This window comes from Cydia strobilella, chromosome 3, assembly GCF_947568885.1.
Source record: "Cydia strobilella chromosome 3, ilCydStro3.1, whole genome shotgun sequence".
NCBI lineage: Eukaryota > Metazoa > Arthropoda > Insecta > Lepidoptera > Tortricidae > Cydia > Cydia strobilella.
In genome coordinates, this window is record NC_086043.1 from 1,889,441 (window position 1) to 1,914,126 (window position 24,686).

General features: G+C 36.8%; 2 protein-coding genes across 2 annotated transcripts in view; both read right to left on the minus strand.

Annotated features, from left to right (window-relative positions):
- The window catches only part of LOC134756188 (uncharacterized), a 29,353-nt gene extending 18,654 nt beyond the window's left edge, over nucleotides 1–10,699 (minus strand). Inside the window, exon 1 of the mRNA XM_063693015.1 lies at nucleotides 10,636–10,699. The gene's annotated coding sequence lies outside the window, so the exon portion shown is untranslated. The remainder of the gene's footprint in view (nucleotides 1–10,635) is intronic.
- A 7,871-nt stretch (nucleotides 10,700–18,570) lies between these two features.
- LOC134755659 (protein eiger-like) overlaps nucleotides 18,571–24,686 on the minus strand; it is a 63,565-nt gene continuing 57,449 nt past the window's right edge. The window contains exons 7-8 of the mRNA XM_063692192.1: nucleotides 23,328–23,479; nucleotides 18,571–20,483 (exon numbers count right to left, since the gene is read on the minus strand). Of these exons, the coding sequence (XP_063548262.1) occupies nucleotides 20,196–20,483; nucleotides 23,328–23,479 (440 nt within the window). The 3' untranslated portion in view covers nucleotides 18,571–20,195. The remainder of the gene's footprint in view (nucleotides 20,484–23,327; nucleotides 23,480–24,686) is intronic.

Genomic DNA, 24,686 nt, shown 5'->3' on the forward strand with positions numbered 1-24,686 from the left:
GACGCCGGTTCGAATCCGGCCTTCACCACTGGAGGGCTTCGTCACTTTTTCTTTAATATATGACATCTATTACAGTTTTTAATTAAGACATAGTCAAAAGTACATAGCTATGGTTAATATACATCATCATCATTTTCCTCGCGTTCTCCCGGCATTTTGCCACGGCTCATGGGAGTCTGGGGTCCGCTTGGCAACTAATCCCAAGAATTGGCAATGGACTAGTTTTTACGAAAGCGACCTTCCAACCCAGAGGGTAAACTAGGTCTTATCGGGATTAGTCCGGTTTCCTCACGATGTTTTCCTTCACCGAAAAGCAACTGGGAAATAAATATCAAATGATATTTCGTACATAAGTTCCGAAAAACTCATTGGTATGAGCCGGGGTTTGAACCCGCGACCTCCGGATTTAAAGGTCCGGTTAATATACATCCAATTATGTAAAAACATTTTCCATAATATCACCAGAGAGGAAAATAAGGACTACGTTTATATGGAGAAATGTCCGTTCCCTTTCTTCTTAATTTAATTATCGATGAATTTGACTGTGACATGGCCCATTTTCCGCTGCTGCAATGCTACAGCAGTAGCGCCGTGGCAGTCGCCAACCGATTGTCACTTCTTATAGGTTCCAGTATGGATGGTATAGAAAGGACGCCAATCACTTATGGCAGAATTGTTGCAAAAGTGACCGCTTTCAGCTTTAAATAATATTTCCTAATCTCTCCGGTGGCGCTAGTTAGGCTCTGGGACATGAGTATAACATGAACTATATAAGGCAACAAATAACCCGACCAAATTACGTAGGTTGGTTTTGGTAGTATTTCGGTGTATGGTGGCGCCGCCTAATTAAATTACTGTTTTTTGATGGACACTTTTCATACATAGAGATTTGGCTCCTTTATATAGTCTCCATGGGTTCCAGAATAACACATAATCTAAACGTACAGTCGTACACATATGTACATGTACGTTGACATGTTAGGTACACGTTGGATTGAAGTCCCAACACGTCATAAAACAAGGGACATGTCTCATGGCTAGAGCAATGCTCCCTAGACCTTTATTTTATTGCTTGACAACACTGTCATTTTATTGTTCTAGAACAAACAAAAAACTATACTCATCCTTTTCTTTTGGGTGCTAGTACTAGTGTAAGACAAAGATAGTATGATTATCTCTGTCTATGTTTGAAATGAGACAGTCCTTTGACAAACTATACATAGAACATGTAGATAGTTTTAGAAAGCCTAACACAGTTACTATACTTACTATCCGTAAATGGGCTTACAGGGGGGCGATTTTTGAATTTCGATCGCTCGATTTCGTGTCTCCCTTCAATACTATTTCCACTAACTAAGCATTTATATTCTACCAATAAAATAAATAGAAACGAGTGGTCAAAACCACTAGATTCACAATTTATATCGCTCGTATTTCAAAAATTTGCGTTTCGCCGTTTTCCATCGATTTACGAGTGACGAAATCGTGCAAGTTGCGGAAAGATTAAAAAAAAAACCGGTCAACTGCGAGTTCGTTTAACTCGTGCACCGAGGGTTCCGTAGAAACTTTAAATTTTCTCATATATTCATAGGAAATTAAAGAAACTTTCATTTTGATAACTGATAATTAAATATGAGAAGTTTCCAAAATATTTGAAATATTTGTATCGCAATTTTGGATATTTTCTGACGGCATAATGGGGGCGTAGCCAAGATGAGAATACGAATAGGTACATCGACAAAAGGCAAACGAATAGAAAAAATTTAGATACCGACCGGGATGACAGATGCTACATACATTATTTATGAGAAGTTTCGCTGGACGTTTTCTATAAACGTGGGGCTGTAGCTATGGCAACGCGCAGTCAAGATAACTTTTCACTTTTCGACTTGCGTTTGTCGAAAAACGATTGTCGTCTGGACTGCGACCCCAAGATGCTGGTGTATACCTATCAACCAGTTTTTGGGTTTTTAGGGTTCCGTAACCAAAGGGTAAAAACGGGACCATAGGGACAGACGGACAGACGGACAGCGGAGTCTTAGTAATAGTACTAAGACTCCGCTGTCCGTCTGTCCGTCTGTTTGTATGTCTGTCACCAGGCTGTATCTCATGAACCGTGATAGCTAGACAGTTGAAATTTTCACAGATGATGTATTTCTGTTGCTGCTATAACAACAAATACTAAAAACAGAATAAAATAAATATTTAAGTGGGGCTCCCATATAACTAGGGTTTGCAAACCGGTTAAAAGATTAACCAGAAAACCGGTTAACCGAGCCATTTGCTCGATTAAAAACCGGTTTTTGGAGCCAATAACCGGTTAATAACCTAAATGATATTTATCGTTTGAAACGACCTAAAATACCTAAAGAGACCTAAAAAGGTTAAAGTTTTTTCAATGTACATGACAAAACTAAGGAACTTTGACGTACAATAATTCTTAAACTAAAAGTTTAAATTGAATGTTCTTGGGAATATATCTAAGCCATATTATGCCCTATATGTCACTGAAAATTCAGGGTTCTAGCTTTAGCCAGAACAAAATTACTTGACGTCGAAAATGGCCTGAATGGCTTCCAGAAAAGGATGGTACGGCCGCGCCTCTTTTTTTTTGCTCGACTTGGTCGACAGATTGAACATAAATTCTACACAGACAAAGTCGCAGGTGGAGGCTAATCCAGACAAAACATCATAAAGTGAGTAATTTACCTAGCCTACAACTAGTTATTGTTGTTTACTTCAGCCTCGTAATGAGAACCCCGCATAGCTTCTGCCAATAGCGGCCGCATAATCCAAACAAATGACTTTAATTACACCAAGCTCAATTGTTTGAGAACAGATACATTAAGTAATGAAATTAGTTTTCATTTTGTTTTAAGTCTTTGAAGAGAGTTTTAAATCTTGTGTAATATAATATTGTGACTTATTAATCTTATAATCGTTTATTTTTTTGGTCATGAATATTTTATGAACTATATTTTGTGATTTTAAATATTTTAATCTCTTTTCTTGAAACATTGAACTGAAATTGTGCTTTCAAACCTCGTTTGAGCTTTATGAAATAAAAAGAATATTTGCAAAAAAAAATAGAACAGGAGCAAAGAAAATGTGGCTTACATTGTCCAGATTGTGGTTAAATATAAACGTTCTTAAAAAGAAAAAATTAAACTAGTTTATGTAACGGAACTATTACATTTAAATTGAAAATTGTGCAATATGTATTGTGTTGCTAAAAGCATATTGCCAAATTATACTAATTAACTATGAACTTGCTTTATATATTTATAATTCTCTTCCAAAAGTCAATTAATTTATCGATATTATATCGAGATTATAAGGCTGTCCATAGCTATTTAGTTATCGAACGGGTGTATTCCCATTTGTCCCCGCCGGACAGATGGGAATAAGCGCTGCATATATTCCCAGGTCCGCCGCCACATGTATGGCGGCGGTCACGTCTGGGGCGGGGACAAAATGGCAATACACCATATAACGTATATAACGTGGTAATGCCGCGAACGTTATGGGCAGCTTTGCACCAGAAGCCGTAAATGCTTGACGATTTTTTTTTGTAAATTCTTAGTATTTAATTCGATTTGTATAATAATTCAATATTATTATGGAATAATATTAACATCAATAGATTGCTCTAATAATTAGCTTAAGATAATATACTCGTATAAATACATATCATTCACCATTCATGTGCCGGTTTTTTTTTATATACCACGTCGGTGGCAATCGAGCATACGGCCCGCCTGATGGTAAGCAGTTACCGTAGCCTATGGACGCCTGCAACACGCGCGTTGCCGACTCTTTAAAAACCTGTACACTCCTTTTTTGAAGAACCCCATACTGTAGCCCCTCGGGAAAACCTCGGCAGGGAGCTCATTCCACAGCCGTTGCTAGGCGTAATAAAGTATATTTGAACAAAATAATTAGGCAACGAATAAATCAATAAAATTTGAGTAATTTATTAGTAGACACTAAAGTTAAGATTGGCAAAGTTTCGGCACTCAGCCTAATTGCGAGCTAGGGAAAGCGATCGAGATGTCTATCGGAAAACCATTACGGGAAACCGTTTTTATGAACCCGATTCTGATTAAAAACTATTTGTTAAGGTTTTTTCATTTTTCGTGCTCTGAAAGTCGATCATTGTTTATCTATGAAGTGTGCAGAAAGTAATGCGTTTCTGCTCTACGTTCCAAATACGTTTTTTTTCGTACAGTCTTTATTATATTTGTCTATGTTACTTTTCAGAAATTGAGTTTGTTGGTATAAAAACTAGCCAAGAAAAATCCTGAACTTTAATTACATCTCAAGTGTATTAGGCACCCATATTTTGCCGGTGAAGTCAATAACGACGCATATTCTTAATATTGAACTTGGCTCTCATTTCACATTTTTGTTTTTTATGGGATATCATTACTTTTTAGGGTTCCGTAGCCTAATGGCAAAAAATAGCCAAATGGAAAAAACGGAACCCTTATAGATTCGTCATGTATGTCTTGTCTATCCGTCCGTATGTCACAGCCACTTTTCTCTGAAACTATAAGAACTATACTGTTGAAACTTTGTAAGTAGATGTATTCTGTGAACCGCATTAAGATTTTCACACCAACATAGAAAAAAAAACAATAAATTTTGGGGGTTCCCCATACTTGGAACTGACACTCAAAATTTTTTTTCATCAAACCCATATGTGTTTGGTATCAGTGTCAGTTAGAACAAAAATTTGACAGTTCCGAAAAACTGCCGGGCCGATATCGTCCGGCGGACTGAGCGGGCCCCTTTAGAATCGGTATCTAGGTCCAATCGGAAGTCTTCAATAAAGAAGTCTGTCTTATTTATCGTCTGACAGCGCGTGGGTTTGCAATCTAACTTGCAATTTCTATTTTAATTTGTAACTTTGGATTACCTAGCTTTGTTTGTTGTTCTTGATAAAAATAAAGGTGAAAAGGTTAGGTAAGTTTAAAAGATTAGGTAAGAAATTTTATGAAAGTAGGTAAATGAGAGCAAAGTTTAAATCTGGGATCACCACGAGTATCTAAATATGTACTTAAAATTCTGGAAAACGCGTGATTATGTTGTGTAAATAAATAAGCTATTTTTTACTTTGGTTTTAGATTAAAGTTTTTGTGTTAATTTCTACTCGGAATCATAAATTAATTAAAACTGGAGGTACATATCTACATATTAATATATTATGTAATATTAAATATTATATTGTGTGATATTAAAGTTAGTACTAAAAGTCCACTGTCTAACGAAATCAATGTAACGCAAAAACAAAATATTATTTCTACAAAACATTGAGCCCTACAAAGGCGTTTTTGGACAAATAAAAAAGGTTTCTTTGGACAAATAAACATTGAAACAAAATCAAAAGAACACAATCCATATAACTCCCCCGGGAACAATATAGGAGGCCTTTGTCCTTCAGTACACCTTAGGGAATGCAAAACCGGTTTTTATTTGTATTAAAATTCGGTTAATATTTATTTTTCGGTTTTAAACCGATTTTTCCATACAATTAAAATTCGGTTTTGCTTTCCCTAGTACACCTGCATGAAAAAAGATGTTTTGCGAGCAAGTGTGATTAAAATGACAATAGCAATAACCTCTTTATCCCTATAATATAAAATAATATTATATTTATTACTCTTTATTGCACAAAAGAAAATACACACATCTACCAGTCAACCTTCGGGTAAAACAGATCAGTTGTAGGCAGTGCACCATCATGTTGTAATAGGTACAACCAAACTTATACAAGTAGTAGTAGCAGTAGAGCCATTTATTTCAATAAATATTACACTAGTTTACAAAACATGCAGTGGTTTTTGTAAATGGATTTAGTATTAATAATATATTCATAATTTATGCAGTATAAATTTATACAATTATAAAGATAAGTACTGAATTTCGTTTTAAAATTATTGTTCCATGCATTTTTATAATTTAATTCTATAAGTAATTTAATAATTATTGTATTTATTTATTTTATAAATATTTATTGAGATGTCCATTTGTGGACATAGGCCTCCTCCATCGTGGGCCATGTATTTTTGTCTGCGGCAATTCTTGTCCAGGCTATATTACGTACTTATACAAGTACGTAATATTTATAATTATATAGGCATAAACATACATACATTACATATACTGGTAATCATAACTTTAGAGCTTTGCTCTTGTCGGTGGAGTAATTGCCAATCCTTTCTTTCCTGAGCCAGACATACTTAAGACACGCATTTCTAAAAAAGCCTAGAAACTATTTGATAAGTGTTTATCTGGAGCCATTGCGTTGTATGCGAGTGAGACGTGGACACTGAGACAAAAAGACAGAAAGAGGTTGGAAGCTTTTGAAATGTAGTGTTGGCGGAGGATGGAAAGGATTAGTTGGACTGAAAGAAAGACGAATAAAGAGGTTTTGAGTATGGTAGGAGAAAGGCGAAGCTTATTAAATACCATAAGGCATAGGAGAGGCAAGATGTTAGGACACCTGATACGAAAAGACAAGTTTTTCCTAAACATTCTGGAAGGCAAAATTAACATTCATATAAATAAAATTATGTAATATTTATCGCTATCTACTAAATAATTCTGAACCATTATATAATCGGTTATATAAGTTATAACAAAACAACTCATCCTATTTTCCTATCCTATTTTGGTTTGTTATTAGATATTAGAATAGTTAGTTGCCATGGACCGGGCACGGGCAGGCGCGTGTAGCAACAGGTGGTGCCGAAACACTCTGGCTATCGAATAGCGGCTACCCTTATTATGTCGATAAACTTTATTTAGCGAATAATATGTGGGAAATATTATCAAAAAGACCTTTTGTTTAGATTTTTAAGCCTTTTCTTCGAATTGTACTTTTACAAAATACATATTTTTAGCTTTTTCTTCTAATAATTATTTTTGCTTTATTTAATTTTTATGTGCTAGAAACAGCATGAGTTTGATACAGTCTGTTGTATTATAATAGTAGGTACTCTTGAAATTTGTTTCATGCTATTTGAGCGGTGTTTACATATTTAGTATTTGACCTTAAACTATGCTAACTCGTTTTTTTAAGAGCGCTAATACTTCACTTATAATACAGTCCTCACTCAAAATATAGTCCTCAATGTACACAGTTAGCCAGAAGCAAAATAATATAATTAAGTAGGTATTCGAGTTTGTAGCCATGTTGCTTTGTACCGGGACGTTTGAGAAGTAGGTTAGAGGTAGTAACACATATATATAGCTTGCATAGTATAGCTAGCACGGGTCTCTATTGTTTGACATAATTATTGAAAGTCATAATGTAATTATTCTCATATTATCATTAGTCATCATTTGGTTTTTCTCAGAAACGCGTAACTCGGCGGAGTCCTCGGCGAGCTCGGCCGAGTTGCACCTTCCCATACAAACGTAGTTCCGCTCTCATTTTAAAACTACGTGTTGGATTGTAATGAAACTTTGCACATACAATGACATGAGGTATATCTAGGTCTGTAATTAGTTTATATAGCTCCAGTTTATAAAACAAACGAAACAGAGCAATAATAAGTTTTATATGAAAAACTTAAACTCGCTGTATTTTTTATCTATGGTGTCTGAAGCTACATAAACTAATTACAGACATACATATACCTTATCCTATTGTAAGTACAAAGTTTCAGAGGTTGTTTCTAGCTAGTCGTTTTAAAATGAGAGCGAAACTACGTCTGTATGGAGAACCGAGCTTGCCGGGAACCCCAAAGAAGTTCATATTCATCTGTGAAATTGCATAAGGGTACGGGTTATATGTTAAAGAAACCCTACTCTATGCGATAAATGAAGATCCCATACATTTACAAACCTCAGTCTGAAATAATAGCATTTCCTGTAACAGGAAACTCTCGGTAACGGTAAAAAGCGCGCTCGGCTATATCACAGATGCTATATCAAGTTAGCCAGTAATGACGAGGGGTTGCAGGCACAGCCTATTCATCCTTGTTAGTGGATATTGCGATGTGAAAGAAAAAGACCTAGTCAAATTTAAACTTCCTTCGGTCATACTACTTTTTTTTTTCATTATTTGAAACGCCGTTAGTCAAGCGGTAAGAGCTTGTGACTTTCAATCCGGAAGTCAAGGGTTCAAACCTAAGGCCTAATTCCTCTTTTGGGTTGGCAGTCGCTTTAGTAAAAACTACTAATAATAGATAGATAGATAGATAGCGTTTATTCGTGGCAAAAAAGAGGAAAACACGTACATAGGAAACACAACATAAATAATATAAGCCACGAAATGGTCCCGACTCAGCATGGTGCTAGCCTGGCTGGGCTAGCGCTGATCTTCCGACGGGGCCATGAACTAGTGCAGTTAATATTCTCACGTTTGCGTGTCAAAGCTATATGGATATTGTGAACATTTTTTTGCTTAATATTTCCAGTGCCAGATCCCCATTTCCAATTCAAAATGAACCCACATAGCGTGTTCTTGGCAGGGAATTATATTTGTGATGTCAACATTCAACACATCATTTGAGACATGACAATCTACATGGAATGACGTGAATAAAGTCGAGGAAGAGTCATAGTGCGACAAGAAATTGTAGAAAATTATTGAGGGCCCCACTTCCTATGTAACTGTCACATTTTTGACGTAAAATGCATAAACATGCATAAACATGGCAACAATTTAGTATGGTTTTTTTTTAGGTTCCATTTTATTTAATTTCTACTTTTTTATGTCGCACTATAGCTAAGACGAACTCTATGTATTTATTAAATATATGTATTTATAAATTTCTTTTATAATTTTTCTAAAATTCTTGGGGAAAATCCGGTCAATCAAACTCTTTAATCGACGAAAAGCCACTTTACTTTACCCAAATAATGTCACGAGCCAGCATCATAATAAGTGGAATCAGCCCCAGATTACCGCAATCACGACTGACTTTTGTTAAAGTCGCCGCAGAAAGCCAACAAAGAGTTTTAATTAAGGCCCAGTTCCCAAAATCTGGCCATTAAAACGTCATTAAAAGCCTTTTCAGATATTGAACCAGACGGTTTTATTAGCATGACTGTACTCACTTACTACAAGAATTACCTTTTACTCGTAAGCAGGGCTCGGAACCGGTATTTTTTAAAAACCCCGAAATAGCCCAATATTTTGAATTTTTTTATGCTCATTACGTAGGACTGAATCATGTATTTAGGAAACAATTTTGCATTATTAAAACGTCCCATTAAAAATGAAATTATAAACAAAAGAACGAAAAAGAACGTTATAATACCGGTATTTTTGTATGGAGCAAATACCGGTTTCCGACCCCTGCTCGTAAGCCTCTCAATTTTGGGACAATTACGGCCTAAATTTTGTACAATTTTCGCATTTATATTGTGGCGTGGCATTATTTCCAGCCGGTTGAGCCAGTATTAAGTATTACTGACAGCGACAAAAAGAGGAATACGATCTGATAAAAATATATCTTGATTTGACATTTTCAACTAAAATAATAAAATAACATTTGTGTGACTATTGTTTTTTGAAAAGTTATGCTTTTCGACATAATCTCAAAACTGGAAAAAGGTTTTCCATTAGAAAAATTAAAAAATGCACACGGCCACTGGGTCATTTCAGGGCATTTTTTACAGATTTAGATAAGAAATGGTAGTCTTGAAGAGCTTCTCTATCTGGTCGGAATTAACACGAAGTCCAAATTTGGTACAAAAAAAAAACCTGTACCTAAATTCCCATTGAGTTACGAAAATTCCATAGGTTTGCCACTTATACCATATGATAACAAAGAATACATATTATTATCATATTTCAAATGCTGGGAACGTTATGAGAGAAAATTGAAAGCCCGGAACACGGAAACTAAGTTTAAATATGGTTTTTGTATTTATTTTAATTGTTTCAGATGATACGGAGTTTTGGGTGAGTCATATCAAAAGTGATATTATTAAGTAGTGTACAAACGTGACAAGACGAAAAAATAATGTTCAGATATTGAAGAATATTGCTCGCGATTAGACACTCAAATTTCAAACACATTTTTCTTAGATTTAACTCCACGTAAATGACAAGTTTTATATTAAAGGAAGATTGCACACATTACCACGCGTATCTGCTTGATAAAAAAATACTGGTCCAGGTAAATGGGTCAACATTATTTTCGTTGTCTCCAAAAAATGTGGCGGTAGAGCTTTTTGCATGAGATTATTCTAATGTATAATATAATTATTCTAATGTATAATATAATCGACTTCTTTTTTATTTATTTGATAAATAACTCAAATAAAAGCTAGAAGTGATTAGTAACAACACAACTAAAAGAAACTATTCAAATAAGCTGACGATAACGTAATTTGTTTATAAAATCTTGATTTATATATATATTAGTAACTGATTTCTATTCCTGATTTTGTACCCTAATTCAAACCCTAAACATAAAACCCTAATAATTACGTTAAAAATACTAAGATTAAAAGAGGTTATCAGAAATCCCTAATCTCCTTCCACTCCGATTTTTCTTTGAATTGAATCCATGAATCATAAATATTTCCCATTAAATTCATCTATTATTACGCACCAATCACCGAGCAATGCATCCACACACAGACACACAAACATATCGTTACAAACACACTTACCTTGTTTGTCTACAACATTGGAAAACAACGAGCACTGGATTCTCGTGCGATCCGGGAGAATCCGGGAAAACAACTGAGCGTTCCCGTCGTGCGCGGACCGATGCGCAGTGGACGGGTTAATTCACTAGTATAAAAGCTGTTTGAGGTTATATACCAGTGTTTTTAAGCTGTACTTTTCTGCTAAATGTTTGAAGTTAGAGATCTAACTATATTGGTATTTTCTGTTGTTATCAGCTTTGCAAAAACCAGCGTGGTTTAACTGCAATTTCAAACAGATTTTCAGTTTCAAACGGTCACTTTATAGTGGTTGGTATAGTCCAGTTTGAGTGAGGAATGGGTGTATAGAGGTTCCATAGAGGTTCCGAGCGGTTGGAGCCTTGTGAATGGGGGTGGGGAGGGGGTTTACATAACGCGCGGATCGATCGGCGCGGTTTGCCTGAGGCCGTCATTCTAAAGGACGTTAATTAATTTATTGAGGTTAGATTGGGTCTAGTCTCGTTTCTTACGTACCTGCTCAAAATAATTTGTTCTTCTTCTCTGTCGTATCGCTATTGACAGAGCGGTCGTGCAGGTCACGTTGAGGCGTCCCGCATCGGTAGTAGAGGCGGACACAGCTCTTCGCACGATCTCCCGCCATCTCTCCCTGTTGGCAGACTGTCTAACACACTCAGATACGCGGTTTCCCACTGCTTTATTTGGTCAGTCCAGCGCATAGGTGATTTGTCGCGCTATCTGGTTCCCTCCACTCTTCCTTGTACGACCAGTCGCTCTATAGAGTCGTTATCTCGCTTTGAGTTTGTTTTACAAGGGGGCAAAGTTGTTGTTTAACCTCTCGTGCCAATATTGATACCCGAGCAAGCGAAAGATTTAAAAAATTAAAAATGTAATCTTGAGCGTTGCGAGGGTTTCAAGGCACGTTTTGCCACCGAGTGAAACACAAAATTATTCACCACACCAACACAAGGAAAATACTAATTGCGATATAACAAACAAAATCAAAGCAAATCAATTCAAAATGAATGTTATTAAATTTTTATCATTCAAAATCATAATTTAAGGTGGTTCGATTTTCATACAAAATTCAATCTGCTTTAATTAAGGCACTACACACTATTACTACACAAATATTTGCTCATTTATCTACTTTCGAATATTCGTTTGCGCTAAATTAATAGAAAAACTTTGTTTCATACAGAAATCATACATAAATCAACGTAATTTTTTCATCAATTTTACGTATGTGTGTGTCACAAATGTCGTGTACAAATACGTTGCGTGCGGCGTTGCCACTCTATGACGTTGGCGACGTTGCCTAGCCGACCTGGCAGGATTTGCAGTGCCGTCATGTTTAGTGCATTTTTATTTGACAGTGTTGACACTGACACATAGGGTCATGTTTATTGTGTCAATTTGTTTGTATAAATTGAAAATGATAGCAACGTCTAAATCAAGTTACAAAAATCATCGGTGTTCTGGTCCGCAAAAATCCAGAAAAATTCAGACTCAATTGAAGCGGAATTCATGATGGTGAAGTTTCGTAAGGTAGGTACAGTTTCATTCCTTCATTGTACATTGTAATTTTCTCGTGCCGATCTTTTTAGAAAATAATTCTCACTTCTTCCGTAATGGTAGATAATTAGATATAAGCAGTGAACAATACCTATATAATGTAATTATTACTGTTTTGGTTGCCGAATAGTCAATGTGTCACTAACTCTAGGTTTTTTTTAGGTATTGTGCAAAATGAAGAGCCATTCTTGGAAATAAAATGTTTTCCTTCATTAGCCAGAAAAAATCAGGACATCCTCACTGCAATAAAGTAAAATAAAACATTTCCTGGGGATGAAAATTATGGAATTTTGTCTATGAATGAAAAACACAATTATTACTAGGTAAGTAAATGATAACTTTATTAGAATCCATATTGTTGCATCATCTTTCTTCCTATAACATTAGAGATTTTGTGCTATCATGATATTATTTTTCTTTCAGGTACAGGGACAACTACGGATAACAAATATGAAAAAATGTTATTTCATTTGTTGTGTGAATCCATCTACACCAACAAGACATCCACTGCTGGATCTCCACAACGACTGGTCTTGCAAGACCGGCCAAAATATCGAGAAATAAATAATATAAATAAACATGATAAATATCCCGTTTTCTATAATAGTTATAATTAGAAGGCCATGCAATGTTGTTACTCACTGTACCTACTTGAATCCAAAAAAAAAATATAAAAAAAGTTTTAATTTTATTTTACAATTACTACTTTATTATTAGTACATTACGATACAAGTGCGAAAAGTAGGAAATTGGCAACGAGTGGCGATAAATTGAAACACGACCGAAGGAAGTGTTTTAATCGACACGAGTTGCGAATTTTCTCTTTTCCGCACTTGTATCGTAAATAACTATTTCAAACTGCAAGGGTACGATGATAGATCTCAATTCAATATAATTTTGCAACATTTGGCATTATTAGGTTATAAATTGTATGGAGATGAAATCTATCATCGTACCCTTCCAGTTTGAAAAATACTATAGAGGCTGGGCAGTAAGGGATTGCTTTACTTGTAGAACTATATTTAGCCCTTTAAAAAAAAACTGATACCTAACACTTACAAACCTGGACTTCCTTGGGCTAGTGCTACTAAGAATCGTCAGTATTCTCCATCCTTTCTGAGTTGGAAGAACCCAAAAAGGTGAGATTTGTGAGTCAGGTTTTCAATATATGTGGCGTTTTCAACCAAACGGGTACCTACTTATTGTTGTCATATTTCCATAAAGCTTCAAAATGAAATCAACCTAATCGACAACCGACAATGTGGTACCTTTTAGTTCAAAACGTCACATATTTTTATAAAACGTTATAAACTAATTTATTAATAATACTGAATATCTGGGAGAAAAAGAAAACATAAGTAAAAACTCAAAAATGCTCGTTTTCCCAGAGATAGGACCTAGCTAGATCGAACCCCTTACAGCAAATTTCATCGAAATCGTTAGAGCCGTTTCCGATATCACTGAAATATATTTCGGTTATATCGGAATCGGACAAGAATTCGAAGAATAAAAGGTATAAGAAACATAAGATAACACAAAAAGGACAAAAAAAGTACCCCTGTCGTACCAGTCTCGAACCCGAATCCTCTTGCACGTATTTCCACGAACATACCGCAACGCCATTGCAGCATACTTACACTGCATGAAATTGTCTACTACAAGCATAACGGAAACACTGTTTGCATGTGTGAGTAATAGTAGGAAATAGCATGACAGAAACACTCTGTCGACTTTAAAAGTGTTTTTTGCACTAATGAAGTATTCAATGTTTATTATAATAGTTCAATATTTATGTAAAGAGTGCGCTAAACATACTTTTAAGTATACAGATACCAACACTATTCCACAAAAAAATAAAACCTGAAAATTTGCGAAAGTGACGCCATCTAGCGGGGTTTAAGCTTTGGGTAACCTAGTCGAACCACCTTAAAAGTCAATTCTACCAGCCATCATAAGAAAACAACTCAAAATTTGCATTTTGGATAAAATACAACTTTCTCATCAATTTTTGAAGAATCAAGAGAGCTTTTACCAGCTGGTGTGGTAAAAAATACAATTGCATCCTCTTTGTCTGAAAGTTTGTAAAAAAATTCCGTAACATTCGATATATAGGCCTGGATATTATTGGTCAAATAAGTTCATCTCTCTTAATTTAAGAAAATATTACAGTAAATATAAGTAAAATTAAAAAACGTTAAATAATAAACACTAACTTCGGCATGAGTCTAGTATTTAAGCGTATGAAACGATGAATGTATAGAATAACATCACACAATTGGGGCATTTTCTATGAAAAGGGACCTTATTGTCGATGGCGCTTACGCCGCACAGCGTCGCGCGACATTGTATTTATATCGAAGCATCGTTTATAATGGCGTAAGCGCCATCGACAATAAGTTCCCTTTTTATAGAAAATACCACAAGACCATATTACCAATACCATATTAGTGCTTGAGAAAGGAGACCTAGGCTCTCCGAAACATGTCGCGCGAGTGACTAAAACAAGTGAGTCTAAACCGTAAAATGATTTAATGTTAGTATGTCTCACAACAGTTTAAATTCGAAAATACCACAAGTATTATGGAGATAAATTTGTAACTTATACAACGTATTTTTGTGTGTGAGTTACTTCTGAACGCGTGTTCCTTGCATGTGTAGGAATGCAACGCTCTTAGATTGGAATTAAACTGTTCGTACAGAATACCAGCCCAAAACGCCCTAGAACCAAAAGGTGTTATGTTCTATAGGTTTCGAAGGCGCTTGTGTCATTTTTGTGTGTGTTTAAAGAAGTCTCTTGCATTCGCTTTGGCTATTGGAAAGCGGTTTATTGCAACGGTTGCCCTTTCGTTAAGCGATTTTGTGTAAATTGGGTTGAATGGTTGGTTTTATGCGTTTTTAGGGTTCCGTACCCAAAGGGTATATAAAAACGGGACCCTATTACTAAGACTCCACTGTCTGTCTGTCTGTCCGTCTGTCACCAGGCTGTGTCTCATGAACGGTGATAGCTAGACAGTTGAAATTTTCACGGATGATGTATTACTGTTGCCGCTATAACAACAAATATTACTAAAAACAGAATAAATATTTAAGTGGGGCTCCCATACAGCAAACGTGATTTTTTTGCCGTTTTTTGCGTAATGGTACGGATCCCTTCGTGCGCGAGTCCGACTCGCACTTGGCCGGTTTTAAATTTTTAAATTCTAGATAGACTTAACAAAAACATTGTTACTACATATACCTATTGACTTTATGTAGCTACCTACATAAAGTTATAACGCGCTAAAAGCACCATAAAAACATAAATGTCCACTTACAACATCCTACCGGGCCAATTCGAGTTTTTGTTGTAGGATCTGATTCCGATACGTCCTGATCTGTCAGTAATATCTGTCTGCTAGTGTCAAAGGTAACGTTTTTGGTTGACGAAATGTCACTTTTGTCACTGACAGATCAGTATCGTATCGGAATCAGATCGCATAACTAAAACTCGAATTGACCCGTGACCCTTATATGACGTGACGTGACGTGTGTGAAGTGCCTTATCTTTTACAACGGTCCATTTGCTACGAGGGTCTACGCCGTAGCCTCGTAGAGGTTCCGTAGCGAGGTGACGTAGCAAAGTGATAGAATATTTTTCACATTGGATTTTCATTTCTACTTTAAAATATTTGATTGTATAGTTATTTGTTTTACAAGGGGGCAAAGTTGCTGTTAAACCTCTCGTGCTAATATTGAACCACGAGCGTAGCGAGTGGTTCGAAAAATGGAATCTTGAGCGTTGCGAGGGTTTTAAGGCACGAGAGTTAAACAAATTTTGCCACCGAGTGAAACACAAAAAATTACACAATCATCAAACAAAATCGAAGAATATCGATTTAAAACGAATGTTATTAAATATGTATCATTCAAAATCGTCATTCAAAAATCAATTGTACCAGCAAACATAAGAAAACAATTCAAAATTTGCATTTGATTACTTTGCCCCACATGTGAATAAAATGTAACTTTCCTATCAGTTTTTGAACAATCAAGAGAGCCTTTACCAGCTGGTGTGGTGAAAAATTACTTGCGTCTTGTTCGTAATAAAATAGGGTGACTTCTATAGCCGCTTCTGTTATGTATTGGCCACTCCTAACGAATCAAAAAGAAATAAGCGAATAGAAACTAAAGGTGCCCACTGACTATCAGTCCGCCGGACGATATCGGCCTCTCAGTTGTTCGGAACTGTCAAATTTTTGTTCTAACTGACAGGCCGATATCGTCCGGCGGACTGATAATCAGTGGGCCCCTTTACACGGGACTTAAACACACAACGGGACAAAATGAGGGACGGGGGGTTTCGTGGAATCCAGTGATTAACAAATGTAAGGAGGAAAAAACATCCCATCATGTCGTGTCTATGTCGTGAGTGCCCTAGCGTACAAAAACGGCGCACTCTAACGCCTTGACAATAGAGGCTTGTTCAGATATTTGTGAGCACCTTGGCCGCTCCGATATATCTGATGGCGACTGTACATAAATATGCAGGCAGACATGGCTATACGACGTGTCTGAGCAGCAAAATACCTTATTACTAAACTTTTTGCCAAAAACATTTCTTCCTCGTTTAGGTTTTGTAAAAATCGGCATTGTTATTCAATGATATTAAAATGTTCTTTTCCCTCTGTATTCTTTTCTTGTTTCTTATAAAATTTTATGTTAAGTATTTTTACGGGCTTTTAGGCTTGTAAATGTCGCATGATTGAAGCTTTTTTAAGGGCTGCTAAAAGGATCAATCGTGCTTGACAAGCACTTAAGATTGACTAGTGATGCCATGGAAAAGTTTCCAAAATTGCAAAATTTCCACATGGCAAAATTTCGATAACTTGTACATTAAACATATTAATAACGGGTCACTCACGTATTTTGTCGAAAACGCTCGACATGTTTCACTCCGTACCGAGGAGATGACGGAGCTTGCGTCGACGGTGACGGACCGGCGCAGACAAAAGAACAAAAAAACGTAAAAAACGTTAAAATACGCGAGTGACCCGTTATTAATATGTTTAATATGTCTGTGTCTCACGGAAGTTTTGTTATTAAAACTTGTACATTATGTTATGGATAGCGAAATTTTCCATTTCTATAATGAAAGTTTCTTTTGTTCTTGCGCTGCGCTGCATTCCACCGGTTTGCGCAGACCTTAACACATTCGCGGACACGAATGCTATAGCATTCGCGTAGTCTTTTGTTTCCTTTGGCCACACATGACGTCACTTACCTGAAAAAGTGGATACATCTTTTTGTTGCCGACTGTACCTTCCCTTTGTTTGACATAATTATTGAAAGTCATAATATAATGATTGTCATATTATCATTAGTCATAATTCTGAAACCGTTAACTTTTCAGGATTTTTCTCAGGTTATCCTATAGATAGGTTAGGTTAGGTTTGTTTTATGGCAATCCTGAAAAGTTATGCGTTTCTGAGAAAAACCAAATTATGACTAACGAAAATGTGGACAAACGATACATTATGACTTAAAACTATATGGGATACAATAGAGACCCGCTTGCCAAGCATGCTTCATGCTTTATCGTCTGCGCACCACTTTATGAAATTACTAGCTGAAGCCCGCGACTTTGTTTCCGTGAAATTTGATGGTGATTGATAAAAACTATCCTATGCCCTTTCCCGGGCCTCAAACTATCTCCAGAACAAATTTCATCTAAATCGGTTCAGGGGTAATAGTAACCGACAGATAGACAAAGTTACTTTCGCATTTATAATAGCGACCCGTCCCGGCTTCGCACAGGTAAACCTTAATAAATTATACACCTAAACCTTCCTCAAGCAAGAATATCTATTGATAGGTGAAAATCGCATTATAATCCGTTCAATAGTTTTTGAGTTTATCGCGAACATACATACACACAAAGAGACGCGGCGGGGACTTTGTTTTATAAGTTGTTTATATTAATAATACAGATAAGTAATTCTCTAAGGGTTAATTAATTACGTCACACGAATTTTGAGGTTTTTTGACCCCTCCCCCCGGGTGTGATGTCACATTTTTTCAATGAAATCGACAAATCGAATTAAGTATTATTAATATCTTATCAAAATATTTTTGCCAAAAAAAATATTAGTAATTTTATAATCCAAAACTGATTAGGAAAGAAAAAAACGATTAAAAACGATTATCGTTCCAAAGACTTGTTATTTATCTGTACAACGAATAAAATAATTTAAATAAATTTTAGTGACGTCACAATGGTTGTGACTCCCCCCTCCCCCTCATCACAACATGTCATATTTTCTTGACCCCCTCCCCCCTAAACGTGTGATGTAAGTAATGGATGACCCCTAATGAAAATAAATAAAATACTAATGTACGTATTTTTTTATTCTTTCCATTTAAAAACATCAATAACGACATTATCAGTATTATCACCTTATAACTAAATATACCGAAAGGTATAAACTTAGCTACGTTCGTATTATAATAAAATAAATTACAAATAAGTATATTAAAAGTTAGTAGCTACTTATAATATCAATGGCATTACAGATCTTTTGATTACTCATATGATTAATTACAATTAGATATACAAATTTTATACTAAATAGGGCAAGGCATAAAGTTTGTTTAATAGGAAATAAATGTGCCATTTTCTACCAAAAGGGTACCTATTGTCGCTTGTCAGTAAGGCGCTATTTCCATATAGCTTCAATTAGAAATGAACTTTATCGACAAGCGACAATGTGGTACCTTTTGGTTGAAAACGTCACAAATATATAGGTACGTATCAAAAACCTACAATTATGTTCCTAAGATGAAAACAATACCAGTTAGGTAAGTAAATTGTTGTTCTGTAAAGGAAAAAAAAACATATGTAGTTAATTTGTACCTAGGCCGGTGCCTTTTGCGAAACACTGAACAAACGGATTTTAAATTCAGAATCTGAATATCTACATCTGCGATTACTGTCTATGGTCAGTGGTCACAGAATGATTTCATTGGTCATTATAAGAGGCCTTACCGCGAAATATGAAAATGTAAATTTCTTTATCTGCCTCTCTATCTCTCAAATATATATATATATATGTAAGAGGACCTTAAGTACCATAGAACCTATTATCTATGGCAAAGACAATAATCAGAGCCCATAAACATTTAGATCTAGATTCAAAATCCGTGTGTGACGGTTTAAAACGGTCATTCTATAAATAATAATGGCACTTGTTTGACTATATATAAATCTTTATCACTATTGTAAAACATCCGGGCCGGCGGGTTGTTAGCATAGCCAACATGCAAAATATAGTTAACACTAACTAAACATAAAAAGCCCATTGGCCGAAAATTTTAATTTTGTCTAATTACCGTGATTCTATATGAAACATATCTTGTTCACTAAATCGTGCAAACAATATCACAAGAATTAATGCCTCTACTAAACTTGCAACAAACCGCATGCGAGTTTTAAAACATTTTAGCTTTTGATCGATCAATGAGGGCTATCGTTTTTTTGCTCACCAGTTGGCGCCTCTGTTGGTGGTGGTCCAAAAGACTAAAGAACAGCTGTCAGTCATTGAAGTGACAAGTGACATTTGACATTTAAAAATATGGAAAAGACCACCATCTACACTAGCGCCCCTAGCGGCGAATTCATACGCGTTAGCCCTCATTGAATTCGTTAAACCTTCATAGCCGACAATTTTCTAAAATCGCATGCGAATTGTTCCAAGTAGAATACTTAGTTTCGCCAACAAACTGCCATCGCAGTTTGGCGAGGAATATAGTTGTCAAAACATTGATTTGTAGGTACTTTAAGATAAATAAATTAAGAAATGGTTCTACGAATAAGATTAATTCAATTATTTTTGCACGCTTCGGTGTGTAGATACTATTTCAGGTACATCGTACGACTGGAAATAATTAGACATAACCAAATATTTTCCACGAACAGCCAAAAAATAACGGCCCTAACATAGACACAGCTAAAAAACTTATAACTCTTCATTCGGATCCTCAGCATCAGCCAGTTTAATAAGACCGATGAAACTCTTTTCCGGTTCCATCAACGAATGCCTATCCCCTCCGGTATTCCGGACGGCCAGTCTGTCACCCGCTTTTAAGAATAAAGCGGCGGCAGAGAAGCAGGAATTCGGTTTTTCGAGGGGTTCGCTAGAGTGAGACGACTGCGCGCATTGGAGGAGTGTCTCTCTCCCTTCTATCTCAGCGTTGGTGCGGTGGAGTACCCAGGAGATAATGTCGTGGGTATCCAGGTAGTAGATCTGTGGAAAAGGGAGCCAGTATTATGTCGTGGATACCAGTCAGTTATACTCCATTACAGGGGGCCTACATACAAATGGTAAAATTGATGCCAACTTGTTAACTAAATATAGATAATCATTTATGTTATGTTTTTAGTGTAGTAAATATATCGATGCATGGAATGTTAATAATGTAATCTATTGGAATAAACGGCTTAATTATTATTAATTATTATTACAGGGGGCCTAGCCACAATGACAATGGTACATCGTCAAACGGCAAACGAAAAGAAATAGTGTCAGAATGACAGATGTTACGAAAAGACACGCGTTGCATTAACTATTTCAATTATTATTCACAACGACGGGACTTAATCGCGTAAAATAGTTTTAAATTTACCTCCGACAAGCTAATAAACAAGGACCAAGTGCGGGTAGTTCGAAAAACTCGCGCGCCTAGAAGATGTTGATGTCAACTTTAGCCAGTCTTCTCCGAGACCACGGGGACAACGCCGTCCTCGAAACGTCGGAGGTAAATTTAAAACTATTTTACGCGATTAAGTCCCGTCGTTGTGAATAATAATGAGTAGAAGTCGTGAAAGTTTAAACTATTTCAATTTCAATGAGGGTTACCGTTTTTGTGCTCACCAGTTGACGCCACTAGATGTAGGTCCAGAAAAACAGATCTCAAAATTCTTCTATGCTTATTTTTATAAAATCAATACGTTCTAATATACACAAAGGTATATTAACGTCTAAATGTGCCATTTTTTTCAACCTGTCTAATTTTGCATATACTTTAGTTGGCACTTTTTTTAAACCACTAACAAGTATTGAGCTATATCTATTGTTTACCATGATGAATCAAAGATGGACAAAGATTTACCACAATTATGCATTTGACATTTTGAAAGACCTCCATCTGCACTAGCGCCCCCATATTCTGTTTTTTTATTCCGTAGACTAAAATGACATTTCATGTGGTACTAAGAAATGTCATGTCTTACACATGAAACGTCATTTTAGTCTACGGAATAAAAAAACAGACCTTGGCAGCGAAATTAAACGCGGTAGCCCTTTTTATTTTTATTTTTATTTTTTTGACAGTTAAAGTAAAAATGTTTCCGTATAAAACACCTATGTACTCGTAAAGAGCCAAACAGTGCTGTCTACAATTTGCTTTTGTATTCGTTCACATCTCAGAATAACTATTCTAAGGTTCACATTGTATAGAAATCGAACTTGTTTGCTATATATATGGTACAACTTCATAGAAAATTATAATCCCTGATTCTATCATTTTGTAGTCTAATATTATCTGGAATGAAGTATAGTTTTGTAATCCGATATAGATACCTCGGGGGACAGAAGTTGAAACTATTATAAATTAGTTTTGTTATAGGCTCCGTGAAGTTTGTTTATATTATTTTCCTTGATGGCTAAAGTTAGTACTTTTAGGGATCCAAATGGATTGTTTTGTGGAAAATAAGCTATATGCCACGTGCCAGATTTATTGGATGTTTTTTTTAAACGACGCTATATCTAATTTTCTATTTTATATTAATAAAAACACATAATTGAAACTATAACACTTAGGAATTAAAATATAATACGGAAAGATATACATAACTTTTGTAGTTCATAAGGATTCAAGGGGCCCACTGATTACTAGTCCATAGGCCTGTCAGTTGTTCGGAACTGTCAAATTTTTGCACTAACTGACAGGCTGATATCGTCTGGCGGACTGATGATCAGTGGTCCCCTTTCATGTAAAAAAGCACTAAAACATAATTTTGTATTCGTAAAACGAGCATTAACGCTGAAAGTCCCGAATAAAATGGGAAATGCCTCCAAAATTACAAAAAAATACATGACATGGGAGTTCATTCTATATAATAGTCTACCACCTATCCAATTATCTTTTTTTTGGAATATTATGGGGATGATCACCTTCACATAGTAGTGGTACATCGTGTCCTGACGTGCGAGTGGGGCGAGTGGGGCGCGGGGGGACGTGGTCCAGGCGGTGGGGTACCACACGTTGTGGACACGAGGACACTCACCTGAACATAGACAAGGTACACGCCCGTGTCTCTCATGTGCACGTGTCCCTTGTTGGTTAGTGTATGGCGCGGGTGCGGGGACGACATGGTCCAGGTGGTGGGGTACCACACGTTGTGGACACAAGGACACTCACCTGAACATAGACCAGGTACACGCCCGTGTCTCTCACGTGCACGTGTCCCTTGTTGGTTAGTGTATGGCGCGGGTGCGGGGACGACACGGTCCAGGGGCGGGGTACCACACGTTGTGGACACAAGGACACTCACCTGAACATAGACCAGGTACACGCCCGTGTCTCTCACGGGCACGTGTCCCTTGTTGGTTAGTGTATGGCGCGGGTGCGGGGACGACATGGTCCAGGGGGCGGGGTACCACACGTTGTGGACACGAGGACACTCACCTGAACATAGACCAGGTACACGCCCGTGTCTCTCACGTGCACGTGTCCCTTGTTGGTTAGTGTATGGCGCGGGTGCGGGGACGACATGGTCCAGGGGGCGGGGTACCACACGTTGTGGACACAAGGACACTCACCTGAACATAGACCAGGTACACGCCCGTGTCTCTCACGTGCACGTGTCCCTTGTTGGTTAGTGTATGGCGCGGGTGCGGGGACGACACGGTCCAGGGGCGGGGTACCACACGTTGTGGACACAAGGACACTCACCTGAACATAGACCAGGTACACGCCCGTGTCTCTCACGGGCACGTGTCCCTTGTTGGTTAGTGTATGGCGCGGGTGCGGGGACGACATGGTCCAGGGGGCGGGGTACCACACGTTGTGGACACAAGGACACTCACCTGAACATAGACCAGGTACACGCCCGTGTCTCTCACGTGCACGTGTCCCTTGTTGGTTAGTGTGGGGCGCGGGTGCGGGGACGCCATGGTCCAGGGGGCGGGGTACCACACGTTGTGAGGGTCGTCGTGGGCCACGCGGATTAGGCCATTGCCTGGAATAAAAAATTGATAAAACTTATTTAAGTATGTCTATTATTCTGATTCTGAGATTGGCTCAGGACCGGGATAAGTGGCGTACGCGAGGAGAGGCCTATGCTCAGCAGTGGGCGATAGAAGGCTGATATGTTGATGATGATGATTATTCTTAGAGTCGGACCACACAGTTTATATGCCAAGTGCTACGTCAAATATGGAGCTCATAGGGATGGATATGTATGCATTCTTACTGCCAAGTTTGTGCAAAGTTAGCGTGGTCAGTCTATTTAAATTTTTGCAAACTTTCTGAACATACAAAAAGTATTACTCTGATTGAGATAAGACCTATATAATCTATTTCAATTCACAAGCAGACAAATATGACAAAACTAGTATAAGTCGCGCTTGATTTGATGTGTTTATATTGTCTTGTCTCAATTAAATTTATTTTTATTTTGTGTATCTTTACGTGTATACCAATTTACCTTAGGTGTAAGGTAAGGTAAGGTACTTCGAAAGCAGGTTTATGCTGAAACTTACTAATATCTAGAGTTAGACCAAGATAAGTCTGCAACGATTTTGATAGCACAAGCAGTGCAAGTGTTATTTTATACGTCGTAATTTCATAGAAGTTGCTTGAAATAAATAATTTCAATTTCTGTAAAGCTTTAGAGTAAAAATTTTACTCTTAATATAAAAATAAACTTAATAATAAAATGAAATAAAACTATGAAAACGGATTATATCGCGTATATTGAATTTATAACACATCCCGACGTTTCGAACCCTTTACAGCGTTCGTGGTCAACGGGTGACTGAGGAAAAATTACAAAGTGCAAAAATACCCACATCCTAAAATAATGAACAATCATAGACTATAAACTTTAAGGCTGGTTGTACATGCAAAATCGGTTCATAAGGCTAGTTATACACTACAATTATTTTCAAGTAAAGATATATATATATATACGCGATAAAAACTACGCCGGCTCCAACCCTACACCACGGACCCGAGAAGATTTAATTCCCTCCTAAATTGTAGGAGGGTATCCCAATATGGTACCGGCAACAAACTCGGCGGGACACATCTTTTCAAAACATATTATACTCAGAATGTCCAACATCATCCAACACTAAGGTCTCACAGTCTATGTCTCGCTTATAGCCGAAGACAATATTAATAATAAAATATTAATACAGCCAATTGAAATGTTTAACTTCAAA